At 45.8% G+C, this 14,359-nt stretch overlaps 1 protein-coding gene and 1 pseudogene across 7 annotated transcripts in view; both read right to left on the bottom strand.

The window, feature by feature from the left end:
- Window positions 1-14,359, bottom strand: part of Greb1l (GREB1 like retinoic acid receptor coactivator) — a 236,824-nt gene that overhangs the window by 20,159 nt on the left and 202,306 nt on the right. For all 7 annotated transcript variants that reach the window (XM_039097272.2, XM_039097267.2, XM_039097268.2 and 4 more), the window contains 4 exons: window positions 11,938-12,277; window positions 5,728-5,843; window positions 4,544-4,788; window positions 143-687 (listed from right to left, as the gene is read on the bottom strand). In XM_039097272.2, the coding sequence (XP_038953200.1) occupies window positions 143-687; window positions 4,544-4,788; window positions 5,728-5,843; window positions 11,938-12,277 (1,246 nt within the window). The remainder of the gene's footprint in view (window positions 1-142; window positions 688-4,543; window positions 4,789-5,727; window positions 5,844-11,937; window positions 12,278-14,359) is intronic.
- Window positions 6,481-11,928, bottom strand: Sarnp-ps2 (SAP domain containing ribonucleoprotein, pseudogene 2; annotated as a pseudogene).

Genomic DNA, 14,359 nt, shown 5'->3' with positions numbered 1-14,359 from the left:
TGGTGGAGGAAGGAAAAAGAAAAGACATTTCTTTCACACTTTGGCTCTTCAGCTGAGGTCTGAAGAGGTATTCTGCCACCCCTGCCACCCCACAAAATGTCTCCCGACAACCAAGACAGTGTCCGCCCTGTTCTATCCCTACCTGTGGAGGGCCAGTGAGCAGCAGCCGCCTCGGGTGCAAGGTTCGGACGCCTGAGATGGGGTCTGGTTGATTGCTATAGTCAGCGTGGTGCTGCCGGGCCGAGGTCCACTGGCGGTAATAAAGGGACTGCTCCTCGCTGCTCATGTCCTTGTGCAGGCCTGGCCGCAGGGAGCTCACCCAGGCCACATCAGCGTGGGGCAGCAAGGAAGAGGAGGGGAGCTTGCTGCCCTTCTGGGATCCCAGCAGGCTATATGCGGCTTTGGATAAGATCACCACGGGGGGCAGGGCTGTGTGCAGGCCTCGGGGCTGACCTGACCACGAAAGAGCCTGGGCACTCGAGGATGAGGACGAAGAAGGCTTGGAAGTGGTGCTACTGGCCATCGGAGGCCCCAAGGAGTCACACTCCTGCTTCAGGATCTCCCCAGCCACGGCAGTACCGGTGGAGATCCCTTCATCCAGCCGAACGCTGGTGGTGGGGGTCAGAGGCTGCTGCTGGGGTTTGCCAGCCGTGCTAGAAGAACTCACTCCGTTCTCCATGATGGAACCTGGAAGATGGCAGTGGAACTCATCCTATTCCCACCCCTTCCTGACGTCAAGGTCAGGTGGTAAAAACTACTGACAACCCCTGCCCCAAAGCCAAAACAAAACAAAAAACCCCAAACCCAACCAAGCAGCCACCACTCCCAACAAAACCTTTGGAACTGCAGACACAGGGATGAACTTTCTTTCTGCCTCAGTCTCCCACTGCTCCCTCGCCCTGGGTTGTGGGTGGGGTTGGCCGTAGGAGACAACAGCTAGAAGTTGTGTCCATTTGCCCTGGCTTCCTTCTCAAATTGTCCCCCTGGATGACACCTTTCTCCAGCCGGGCAGGGTTCGCTGCGTCATGGGATCCTAGTACTTTGCTGCCTTGTGCTCCTCTCTGGACCCTCCCACATTCTTTCGGAAGTCGTCCCTCTCTATTAAAGTGTTCTCTCGGCTCCTCTCTCAGATAGCAGTGGACTTACAGGCTTCACAGTCGGGTCTTTTTCAGAGACTCTTGCTGCCCTGGTGGCTGAGAAAGAGCCTTACACCTCGAAGTTCCTTGGTCTGTAGTCATTTCCTTAACCAAGGTAGGAATGTCTCCACAGGAGGGGCTAGACGTTAGACCTGCTCCAGATGAGGAGTTGGGTCTTCACTGTCTTTATTCTGTTAGCTTTAAGTAATCTTTTCTGTAGAGGATGAGCTTCCTAAGACTCCTGGCTGAAGACCCTCTCTGAGCTCAAATGGGTGCTGTCCAGACTTGCAGTTCCAATCTCAGCAATGAGAGACCTGACAGATTAACCATTAACTGCAGTTGCTAAAACTAAACCTCTCTCGGTTGGAGAGATGGCTCGGCAGTTAAGAGCATATACTTCTCTTCAGAGACCCCAAGTTTAAGTTCAGCACTCATGTCAGGTGGGTCTCAAAGCCCTGCCTCTCCCGAGGATCCAATGCCTATGGTCTCCGAGGGCACTGCATCCTTGTGCACATACAGTCCAGACACACACCACGCATGCAGACACCTATTAAATATACACCCCCAGACACACACCACGCATGCAGACACCTATTAAATATACACCCCAGACACATACCTCGCATGCAGACACCTATTAAATATACACCCCCAGGCATACACACACACATGCAGACACCTATTAAATATACAACCCCAGGCATACACACACACATGCAGACACCTATTAAATATACACCCCCAGGCATACACACACACATGCAGACACCTATTAAATATACACCCCCAGGCATACACACACACACACAGACACCTATTAAATATACACCCCCAGGCATACACACACACATGCAGACACCTATTAAATATACACCCCCAGGCATACACACACACATGCAGACACCTATTAAACAGAGTAAAAGTACTTTTCTCAAAAAGCAGGGCTCTTTTCTGCTTCAGTGACTGTGGGCTTCCTGCTGTTGAGATCAGTGCCTGCTCCACACTGTGTATAAAACAGTGCTCTCTACTCCGTTTCATCAGCCTGCATGGACTGAGAAACTGCACCATCTGTGGGTCACCCATCCAGCACTGAGTGATCAGTATCTTCCTAGAAGTAGGAAGGGAGCCATCCTGTAAGTTTACTGGGTGAATTGAGACGGCAGGGGACATGAGTATATTTGAATCTATAGAACTTATTGGACATATTAGACCATGGAAAAGGTATGGGCAACCCCCTCTCCTGACCCCTGTAAAGTGACAGACACTTAACACTACGATGGCGATGGTCCCATACCAACCTGTTATCTGCTGCCAAGGATCAAGGATGCCCTTGCTGCTCTTACAGCCTAGGCTGAGCTCCCTGCTGTTGCCACGGCCTACAAACAGGACAGCCTGCCTGTCTCCCTGGTCCCTTTCTGGGCCTGAACTAACCTTTTCCAGTTCCTGATCCACTTCCTGCTCTTGAACCCGGCCTCAGCCTCTCATCTAGCAGTTGGACTCTGCAGCTTCACTTGGAACCTGACAACAGCTCCTTTTCTGGCTTTTGACTGGTTTGTTTTATATACAGTTTTTTCCTCTGCCCACTTCTGAACTATGCTAAGCTCTGCTGCAGCCTCTTTAACCTGCTTTCATTTTGACCCATTTATATACATCTGTAGATACACACATCTATCCATCCATATGTACATACATTGATTGTGTGCTGTGTGACTAATTAATATTAGTCACTAATATTGGAATAAAGAACCTGCATTCACCTCAGCCAGGCTTCCAGTGAAAGGTAGTTACATGACAAACCGTTGTCACTGAGCCACTAAAACTTGTGAGTTTGTTACTGAAGTCTGACATTGTGGAAAGACACGTGTCCATCGGCACAGGGCACACATGACGTCAGACGCTTGGCAGAGCCTGCCTCCCTCCCACTTTCAGCCTCAGCATCCTTGAGGGAGCCCAGGGGCTAGGGTCTGTAAGGTCCAAGTTTTTGGTGTTCAGCAGGACTTTGTCATGAGACTTTTGTGGGTTTATCAGAGCAAGTTAAGTCAGGACGCTGTTGGTGAGTGGGGCAGACTAATGGGGCAGCCAGTGCTACACCTCAGCTGCTTAGAGCACTTGCTGTGCTTGCAGAAGACTGGGGCTCAGTTCCCAGCACCCACATGACAGCTCACAACTGTTAATAACTCCAGTTCCAGGACCTCCTTCTTCAGATCTCCTTGGGCACCTGGCATTCAGGTATATGTATATCTACATACTCACACACATACGATACTGTTTAAATCTGTTTTTAAAGAAAGCCACTAGGAAGAGGACAGTTCTGCCACACACACACTCATTTCCCTTCCCCCACTCATTTCCCTTCCCCCTCATTTCCCTCCCCCCCACCCATTTTCCTCCCCCCACTCATTCCCCTTCCTGGCCTCATATTCCCAATATTCCAGAGATATATTTCCCCTCATTGTGTTAACCTGTCCTGTTCTCTGGCTTTTTCTCAGCTGGTTTCAGGAACACTGAGGAGCCTACAGTGGTGGGGTAGAGGAAGGAGAAGGTGGGGTAAACCTGTCCCCTGCTGAGGAGAGTAGCTGGGTACAGCCTAGAGAAGGGCAGGTTGCACGTCCCTCTAGGTACTACAGATAGGAGGGCCCTCAAGCATGGAGTCATCTGACAGCACTGACAGAATCAAATGGAAGACTGGTGCTACCTGGGCACAAGTATGTGCTTGCACATGCATGTCTGGGCAATAACCTGGTCTCCATGCTAATTCAGAGAGTGGGTGGGACACATGGTGCTCCACTTCCGTACTTTGATAAATCATCTGATTTCTCCACTTCCGTCTCTTCCTTGTACTTTGATCGTCTGATTTCTCTACATTAAGCTTTATTGCTTTCATAATAAAAAATCTGGAAACAGGGCTGCATTTGCTGTGTTACGATTTACTAAAAGAAAATTTATACCAGGCCTTGCAGTCAAAACTAGTAGCCCCTGAAAAGCTTACAGTATAGAAACACTTGACAATAAATACTCAAGATAACTAGTCATCCATCCATCCATCCATCCATCCATCCATCCATCCATCCATCCATCCATTCATACACCTGTACCAGATACTAAGCAAACCTAGTACAAACTGAGAGCTTTTATCTGTAGACTGAATATCGTTTTCATGCAAATGTGAGCTCTGGAGTAACTGAAGGAGATGGGGAGGCACCAGAGGGCAGGCTCTGAGGCAAACTGATTATGGTTTTTGCCTGTCCCTAGGCTCACAGTTAAACCTAGAGAAAGCTGTACCCATTCAGCTTTCCTGCTTTGCAAGCACCCTCTGAGCCACTGAAGTCTGGAGAGGCGGTCTCTGCCATCACTTGGAGACCTTGGGGGTTGGTACCCAGCTCTACCTTTTGGAGGAGAGTTCTGACCTGAGGTTCCAGTGACAGCGCTGCTGTTGCTCTGTGGCCGCTCCAAATCGATGAGCAGCTCCTCGGAGTCATTGTCACTGGTGGGGACCCTCTCAGTCTCCTTCCCACTGAGGTCCAGGGCAGCAGCAGGCCCCCGGACGACCTCTTTTGAGACATAGCAGCATGCCAGGCCCACCTCTTGCTCCAAGGCCGTTCGAGTTAAATAGCTTGAGTCAATCAATCGTAGGTCACAGTACTTTAAGGACCTGTGTAGAAGGAACTATATTGGTGGCATGTCCCTCCAACACAGAATCCTTATGCATGCCTGAAGGTCCTGTGGTCCATGGAACAGTGAAGACCACAGGTTTCAGTACTGGCTAAGTCTGCTCTAAATCTGAGCTCTGTCACCTCCCACCTAGCCATATTTCCCTGTGCTTCACTTCCCCTGTGTCCCTGAAGTATAAAATAGAGAGGACAGGGGACTGGAGATGTAGTTCAGTGGCAGAAAATAGGTGTAGCATGTATGAAGCCCTGGACTTCAGTACCAGTGTCACTAAAAGGCAAAGGCAAAAGCATAATTATAAAAGGCTGGCTTATAAAGTTGATGCAAGGGGAGAGACAATCCAAGAAAACATTTAGAGTGTGGCTGACATACAGTGAACAGTTGATGCTTTTATTGCTATTGCCTTCTGATCTATAGCCCCTAGGTCCTCAAGGGAGTTTGGAACATCAGATTAGCAGAGATAAAGTGCTTTAAACTCTATCATCTATCTATCTATCTATCTATCTATCTATCTATCTATCTATCTATCTATCTTCTATACATCTATTTATCTATCTATCTGTCTATCTATCATCTATCTGTCATCTATCTGTCATCTGTCTATCCATCCATCTAGCATATATATGTATATGTATGTATATGTATATGTATATATATTTGAATACCTATCTATCATCTGTCTATCTCTCTTGCCTTTCCTCTTCAGCCTCTCTGGCTGCTTTGCTCTGAGGTATAACCACTTTTCCTCTGTGGCTCAGTCCCATTCCAGAACTGGTAGTTCTGGAAATCTGAAAGAAAATGAACGAGGCTCTATTTCTTTTTGTCCCTGCATGAGACGATTACTGCTAGATAACAGAAAATGGTTCAACAATCAAGCATCAGTTCAACCTTGGAACCATGGAGCTGCAGACTCACATCTTACCTGGGAAAAGTTTCTCCAAGAGGGTCTTTGCCAGTTAATATCACTATGCAGGGCAGACCTTCCAAGTCTTGGTATGTCCGAGGTATCCACTCTTCCTGATCGTTTCCTCTCCAGGTCTATAGAAGAGATACAGAAGAATTCATTAAAACTCCTCATTCAAATTTGTGTGTGTGTGTATGTGTATACATATATATATATATGTATATATATATATACATATACATACATACATTTCTGGATACAGGCTTCAGACACACAAAGCAGCCTAATGACCTTTATTAAGTGTGTAAATTATTGGAATGCTTGTTTTTAATTCTTGTGATAGGGTTTTAATCTTTGAGATGGGGTTCATGTAGCCCAGGCTAACCTCAAATCCCTTCTGTAGCTGAGGATGACTTTGTTGTCTCCATCTCCTAAATGCTGAATTACAGCTTGTGCACCACACCCACCTCTGCATTTGCTACCTTCAAGGCATACACAAAACATTTCTATGAGAGCATGGACTTCAGTTTCCATCTCAATAGCATAGAAAGGTATTGGTATGTCTCATGCATTAGCCCCACAAACCAGAAAAACACCAGAGCTTCCTACTGGTGATATACTTCCTACTGGTGATATAAAACTGGCTACACTTGGGGTTGGGGATTTAGCTCAGTGGTAGAGCGCTTGCCTAGCAAGCACAAAGCCCTGGGTTCAGTCCCCAGCTCCAAAAAAAAAAAAAAAAAAAAAAAAAAAAAAAAAAAAAAAACTGGCTACACTTGCTGGCTTGAACAAACTCTCAGGATTAGGTGATAAGAAAGGCCGGTTTCAGTTGTTAGGGACTTGAGAAAGACTATTAAACTCATCTAAAACATTTTAATCGGGCAAATAATGAGGCTAGCCCCAATTCTAGTGGTTAGTTTTTCTCTTTCTCCCTTTATTGATGTTAAAAATAACTGTCCTAGAGGTGCATAATCCTAGTTACTCAAGAGGCTGAGGGAGAATCTTCCAAGTTAAGGCCACCCTGTGGGCAACTTAATGAGACATGTATCAAAATAAAAGGTAAAGGAAGAGTAGCAGATATAACTAAGTGGTAGAACTTGCCTAGACACAAAACTGTAGGCTCAATTCCCCACCCAACCTGACAAGCATGAGGCCTCCAAAGTCTGTAAGACTGACCAGGCTGGGCCAGAAGCAAACCCAACTGCCCTAACTTGAAGAGGGATACCAAGTGCTCCTGTTTTCACCAAGTACCATACAGCACCCATTCTTCACCTACTGCCACAAACACTTACTTATCCATGAAGACCCTTTAATAATTTGAACATTAGTCTTGGTATGACTAATAATGCACAAGGAAAACCCACTTTTGTAAGTTGTTCAAGGATGAAGGATCTGTAATTGTTTGTTTCGGTTTTGCTTGAGACGAAGTCTTGCATGCACAAGGCTAGCCTTAAACTTGGTGTGTAGTTGTGGATGAACCTGGATATGTAAGTCTCCTGCCTTCGCCTCCCAAGGGCATCAGTTGTGCATCACCACAACTGGTTTTCTGCAGTGCTGGGATCAAATAGAGGACATCACGTGTGCCAGGCACCCCAAAAGCTAAGTTACATTTTCAGCACCCAAGTGTTTCCGGTTTAGAACAGAAGAAAATAGACAAATTTAGATAAGTTTCAAAGATTATTATTTATTACATGTATAGAATGTAAGTAGGTTTTATGTCAATTTTCTAGCAGGGCTTAACTGGAACTTCTGATGCTTTAGCAAACAAGAACTAAGAAGTAAGCTGTTGTTGAGAATGTGTTGGCACACCCCTTAAATCCTAGCACTCAACAGGCAGAGACAAGTGGATCCCTGAGTTCAGTTAACCTCGATCCAGATCAGTTCCATGCCCAGGAGAAGTTGACTGACAAAAAACAGGACCCACCCCTTTCACGGAGTTTTTTGTCCTATTGGTCTTTTGCTTATCTGTTCTGCTTTTCAATTCTTTGGGTTTTGTTTGAAAAGAGAAAGAAAGGAAGAAAGAAAGAAAGAAGGGAAGAAAGAAAGAAGGGAAGAAAGAAAGAACATAAAGTTGGGTAGGTAGGAAGGTGGAATGGTCTGGGAAGAGTTGGGGGAGGGGCAAACAGTCAAATATTTTATATGGAACTTTAATTAAAAAAAGAAAACCAACCTAGAAATATTTTTCTTTTCTTCCTCTTTTATTAATAAGCACAAATAATTAAAAACAAAAACCACAACAATCTTAAATGCACAAGAGCAGTTAAATAAAACTACTACCGAATTCAAGGATGTACCAAACGTACATGCTTCCTCACTGTGAGGCACATGACTGTGTATGTAGTTAGATAGGTAGGGAAGTGTGTGTGTGTGTGTGTGTGTGTGTGTGTGTGTGTGTTTGTGTGTGTATGTCTGTATATATAAAACCAAGATAATCTGAGAAATGGAAACCACTATGGGGCGGGCAGAAAGCACGAACTTTTCATTACGCAATCCCAAAACACTCTGCTCCTTTTCTTTTCTTTGCCTCTGTATCCTCTGTGGTTCCAGTTCCAGCTGAACGTGTCACAATTCCAAATCTCTCCTTCCATCTCTCCAGCTTCTCATCATCCTCAGACCTTCTAGAGATGGAAGAGACATTCAAACCAAATCTCTGTGCTCTTTCCTTTCGTTTATCCAAGTTAACCACAGGTTTGGTGTCAGATGATAAACCTTTTGTTGGAACTGAAGAAGTTCCAAACCTAGCTGCGCGAGCAGCCTTCTTACTCTCCCAGCTTACAGGCACATTGAAACGTTCAGCACTCTTCTGCATTCTCTCAGTTAGAGGTATTCCAGATGTACTTTTTACCGCCTTCTTCTCTGATGACATACCAACAACTTTTTCAGGAGGTTCTTCCTCTTTAACAGGCAGATCCACGGGCTTCTTCTTCCTCAGTTTCACCTCCCAGTACATCTTCTTCATTTGCTTCTTCTTCAGCCTGTTCTTCAAGATATGCCTGAAGCCTATTGATAAGCTCTTGTTTCATTCCCTTGGTCTCTAAACCACGAGCAAGACATTCTTGCTTTAGTTCAGCAAGCTTCAGCTTGTGGAGCTCCACCATCTTGGTCGCCATCTTGCTCTAGAAATATTTTTTAAAATACACTCTCAGGTTGGAATGAAGGCCCAGCAGTTAAAGAACACAGGAGTGGGGTTCAGTTCCCCAAACCCATGTCAGGCCATTCACAAGCCCGTAACTCCAACTCCAGAGGGCTCAGCTTCCTCTTCTGACTTCTGTTGACACCATATCCACATCACACACACACTGTGGGGCCCTGGCATGGTAGCATATACCTGTTCTCATGAGGATGAAGAGGAGGAGGAAGGAGACTAGGTTTCAAGGTCGTGCTCATTTAGGGTCAGCCTCAGCTACTTGAGACCCTGCCTCCAAGCAAACGCCTTCTTCAGACAGACATCACTCCCGTCCCCCTGCACTCAAGGGGAATGAACTGCCCAGCTCAGAGCAAACAATCCTAGAACGGGAGTGGTTTTACTCAATGGTCTTCACACTGTGTTTATGTTCTTCCCAACAATGGGAATTCTCCTAAAAGTATTTTAGATTCTGGAATCCACCATTAAATAATGGTTCCACCAAGGGTAAAGAGGCAGGGATAACTGATAAATGTCTTACCACTGGAGGAGGTTTTCCACTGAGTGTGAAATACATCTCGCTTTTACTTTTGACCAATAGCAACCAGTCAACCTGCTGTGCCATGCTTTCCCGTCATGCTCCTTGTGATGAATGATAGTGACTTCCATGGATCTACTGTGGCCTTAGAGTTATTTTTTTCCAAGGCACTTAAGCCAACACAAAAGACAAGTTAGTTTTGGCTCAATACTGGGTTCACTACCCAGGCAACTGTACAAAAGTTTCATATGCATGTTGGGCAAACTGACTTATTTAAGGCTAAAAGTGTAATCTGTCCAAGGTTAAATTTTAATATTTGTCATCTCTGACCAATTAACCATAATGTATGAGGTCATATAATGGGAGCAAGACTGAAGATAAATGATACCCCACACCTTCTAAGTGGAGAAGGCATCTAGGAGCTTAAAAGGAATGGGTAAGCCAGGAGGTACCTGTAGAGAGGCAGTCCTGTTTAGGTGTGAGCATTCCAGTAGGAGTGGTGTATATTTTTACCCTCACACAGATAGTACAAGATTGGAGAGAATGAGGGGAAATGGAGGTTTTGAGAATCTGGGACTCTTTTATGCAGCTGGTACTCAGATAAATGAAGTGGCTTTCACTGCCTTGGGAAATAATTACTAGGAAGTCCTTCACATAAGGCACACCCTCAGATAACGGTTACTCAGGGTGCACACACAGCCCAGTGTTCCTTCCCTGAGCATTGCCAATGATCCTGGCACTCAGAGGTGAGTGATGGATAGCTTCATTGTGTTTTGTAAACAGTGGCCCAGTGGGACAGGTGTTTACAACTCACTGAAATATAATGATCTTCTTTTCCTTTCCTTTCCTTTTTCTTTTTTCTTCCTTCCTTCCTTCCTTCCTTCTTTCCTTCTTTTTATCATCCTCCTCCTCCTCCTCCTCTTCTTCCTCCTCCTCCTCCTCCTCCTCCTTCTTCTTTTTAAAGACAGGGTCTCTCTGTGTAGCCCTGGCTGTCCTGGAACTCACTCTGTAGACCAGGCTGGCCTTGAACTCAGAGATCTGCCTGCCTCTGTCTCCCAAGTGCTGGGATTAAAGACATGTGCCACTACCAGCATATACTGACTTTCTAAACAAGTGACCCAAGACTGTCAGGAGCTAGATACTGAGAATCAGGGCCAACCCAAGGAACACCTTGCAGTCCTAGCTTAGCTCGGCAGTGCTGTGGGTTCTCTAGAGTGTTGCTAAGTGCATAGCTGCATAGCTATTGTTTCTAGTTCCTTAGTGTCTTTAGATGGCCTCAAGCCCATGTCTCAGTGACCCACTGTCAGAAGGGCTTCAGGGCACTGTTATTCACCATAGGAATTTTCTACAACGTGGCCTTTGACCATAATTTTATTTTTCTTCATCATTAAAAACGTAATGACCATCTACTCACAAGGAAGTCTAGGTTGATAGACAGGCCACCCAATTACTTGTCACAACTGGTTTTTAGACAACAGAAGCTGCCTCAATGACATCAAGACCACAAGTGTCTGCATTTCTCAACCAGCTCTAATAGAAAGATAGCTACTCAAGCTGCATTCTCTCCCCATGACCCTCCCAAAGCAAGGAAATCACCAATGACAAACGGCCATTGCACTGAGGCAATGCCAAGAACCAGTCACATGCTAAGTAGACGCACTTGGCTCCCTCCTCTACACATTTGGTTCCTCTCTGGTGAAAAGCTGCAGGTCTGATCAGAAAATCCAGTCTCTTCCCATAAGCTGTGAACATATTTCTGAAACAGAATTGTTATAACTGGTACTGAATATGAGTTTCGGTTTGGGGATAACTTTATTGTTCTAGTTGCTTATCAAGTATTTTAGGCTATTCAGTTTAGGTTAGATAATACAACAGAAAAACCTAACATTTGAAAAGTTATTTATAAATAGTAAATAAAAATCTCCAAGTTAGGGCTGGAGAGATAGCTCAGCGGTTAAGAGCACTGACTGCTCTTCCAGAGGTCCTGAGTTCAATTCCCAGCAACCACACGGTGGCTCACAACCATCTGTAGTGGGATCCAATGCCCTCTCTGGTATCTGAAGAGAGTGACAGTGTACTCATATACCTAAAACAAATAAATACATCTTTTAAAAAAAAGTTTCCAAGTTAAAGCTTAAGGAAATCACATGGTTCAAATATTGTATTTTGCAAAGAAGAAACTGCAGCAAGGTGGAAACCAAACCCCTCAGAGCACGTGTTTTCTCTTCAGCCCTGGGCCAGGCATAAGGCAAGGACTTAGCATAGTTGGTTCATGCCTGACAGGAGGGGACAGTGGGCAGTGTGCCAGCAAGCTGGAGAACCACGGGGTAAACTAGGTCATCTCATTTTTTTGCACCCGTGCTTGGAGAGCACGGAGCCCAACTGCAAATGCTTAGGAAAGGGGATGTGATCTTTAGAAACTGGTGTCAACTAAGAAAAGCCTGGTCAGGGAGGTTATAGTCACACACGTGCAAAACTTATTCAACTCAATCATCTGGGTGATCCCGCTATCCAAGAGTCCTGGGGTGGGGAGACAGAACAAACGGTTCACCTGCTCTTTGCTAACCTTTAATCGCGTCACAAAGTGAGTAGCAACAGTCAGTTCAGAGGTAGGGCTCCCCAGGATGATCTCGAATCGATACTGCAGACCCAGCTTGTCTCGCACCTCCTGCAGCCGCTCCTTGGCCAGCATGGCCAGCTGCAGGGAAGGCACTCTGATGACGAGCATGTGTCCCCTTCCACTCTTGTTCTTTCCTGGGGAGGTGATAAGGTCATCCACAATGCTGAGCGTTTCTGGTGTGCTGTGGTCTCGGAGTGACGCCATGGTGGTGAGAGCCATCAAGGCCTCTGAGTACTGCTGGATGAGAAGATAGCATCGGACCACCATGCTATGCAGACGGGGGTACCTGTGACGGAACACGGGGAGTTAGCGCTCAGCAGACGGCCTGCAGGAACAGCGAGGCATGCGCAGTAAAATGCAGGTAGAAAACAGCAGGAAGGGGCTACTGTGCAGAATAACATTGGATCCCACATTACTAGAAGTGACTCCACGTGTAATGCATGCACGACCTATTGGGATAGGCAAAGTAAATTAGAGTTTGGGGGCTGGCCTAGTCATTCTACCTTCTTAAAGTACCTTGTGGGCCAGCACCGGGACCAGGAAGCTAGACCAGGAAGCTAGAACTGCCAGACCACAGAAGCAAGTCCCACAGTTGAACAGTTGAACCAGCAATTCAGATGCTCATTAAATACTGAGACACACAGGTTGGTACAGGTTAATTGTGAACGAGTCATAACCCCTCATGCTGCTGCAGAAGCACTGCCAGTTCTGCTCTCTGATATGTGACTACAGTAAAGGAAACTGAGACACTGCTGTCATTATTCTTGGTGGATCAGACATTAAAAAAGAAAAAGAAAAAAAAGGTAGTGTTAGAGAGTGCCTGTAACTCTCTAGCTTGGGTAAGCCCGAGGCAGGAGGATTGAGAAGTTTACCTCAGTCTGGGCTACATAATGTGCAGATTCCAGTTTAATGGGATGCTATTTTAAACAAACAAACAAACAAACAAACAAACAAACAACAACAACAAAACCCAAAAAAGTGAGTTGGTGCAGGGGAAATTAGAGCTAGCTAGAGAAAGAGCATCCCCTAGTGGCGAACCTTTTATTACCAGAGACGATTGGATTAAGAGAGCCTGAGAATCTGGGCATTACTGTTCTCCCCTCCCTAGACTGCTAGGTGACAGTCACATTGATCATGCTGGCTGTTTGGGCTAGGTAGCAAATAGATGTGTCATTTTGGTGCTCTTCCTCTGGAAGGGAGGCTTGATGACTAAAGAGAATAGGCCTCACTGGGTGCCTGAGAAAGTAGGCACTGGAAGGCAGGGAGGGCTGTGCAAACTTTGGCTGACTGAGGTGTTGAGAGTGGCAGAGCCCTGAGGAGTCAGTCTGGCCCCTTTCTTCTTGGCCACTAGTTGGTAGCTCATGAGCTGCTCAGCAGCAAGGTGGGCACCTCTTCTCTACTTCTAATTCTCCTCAAAATGTTCGCAAGCTTGCTTGGAAAAGCCCAGAGTCCAATACCAGTTAGAGCCATCGAATGAGCACCACAGCTTTGAGGGAGTGTACCAAAGGTGGCCAGTACTCTGGCCTCTCCACCTTTCATGGGACCAGTGTGGGGACTGAGAGAAATTCAGCTACTTGCTCTTGATCACTGCCTAGAGACTGATTGGGCTGCAATGATTCAGGTCTTTGTCATGTCTTCTAGTACTGCAGGCTTTGCTAGGCTGAGAAAAGCAGAGAAAGCCACGGTTGGGCCAGTCCCGGGCTAGTGCTGTCAGCCATTCAATAAGTCATAGATATTAATAGCTTGGGCAGAAAGCTGGAGGGGAAGAAACCACAGATGAGCTATATTTAAAGCTTAGGGTTACTTTACTGGCAATGGTTTTTCTTTCTTTTTTTTTTTTTAAGCCAAAGTTAGAACAGAGATTAAATTCAAAGTACAAACATTTACAATCCACACTTTGACAAAATTATGACTTAATGGTGAAATTTCCCCCATCTGTTTGCATTAAACTATAGTTGTGGTTTTGTATTACAAAATCTAGTGGAAGTTGATGGAACCATCTTTTAAAACACAAGCCATGCACTCTTGAGTCACTGGGTTGAAAGGCAAGTTCTAAGCAGGGGAAGGAAGTGGGTAGGAAAGTAAAACGGTGTCTTAGGGAGGACCACATTACAGTTAATGACACGGGTGCTGTCTGTTGCTGACGACCAATGCTGTGAGTGCGGGCTCCACTCTGAACTCGTTCCCTTCCCTGACACAGCGCTATCTTGCTGGACTGGGTATATCCACTTGTCTTTATTTTTTTCTCTTTTCTTAAAACATTTCCAGGATGATAGGGCAGGCTGGTAAAGAGCTGACTCAGCCCAACTGGGTTCAGTATTGGGAATCTAGAGCTACCAGGAGGTCTAGTTTACCTCACTGCCCATCT

This window comes from Rattus norvegicus, chromosome 18 (assembly GCF_036323735.1).
Source record: "Rattus norvegicus strain BN/NHsdMcwi chromosome 18, GRCr8, whole genome shotgun sequence".
NCBI lineage: Eukaryota > Metazoa > Chordata > Mammalia > Rodentia > Muridae > Rattus > Rattus norvegicus.
The sequence above is the reverse complement of the archived record's forward strand: the minus strand, read 5'-3'. Positions and strand labels throughout refer to the sequence as shown.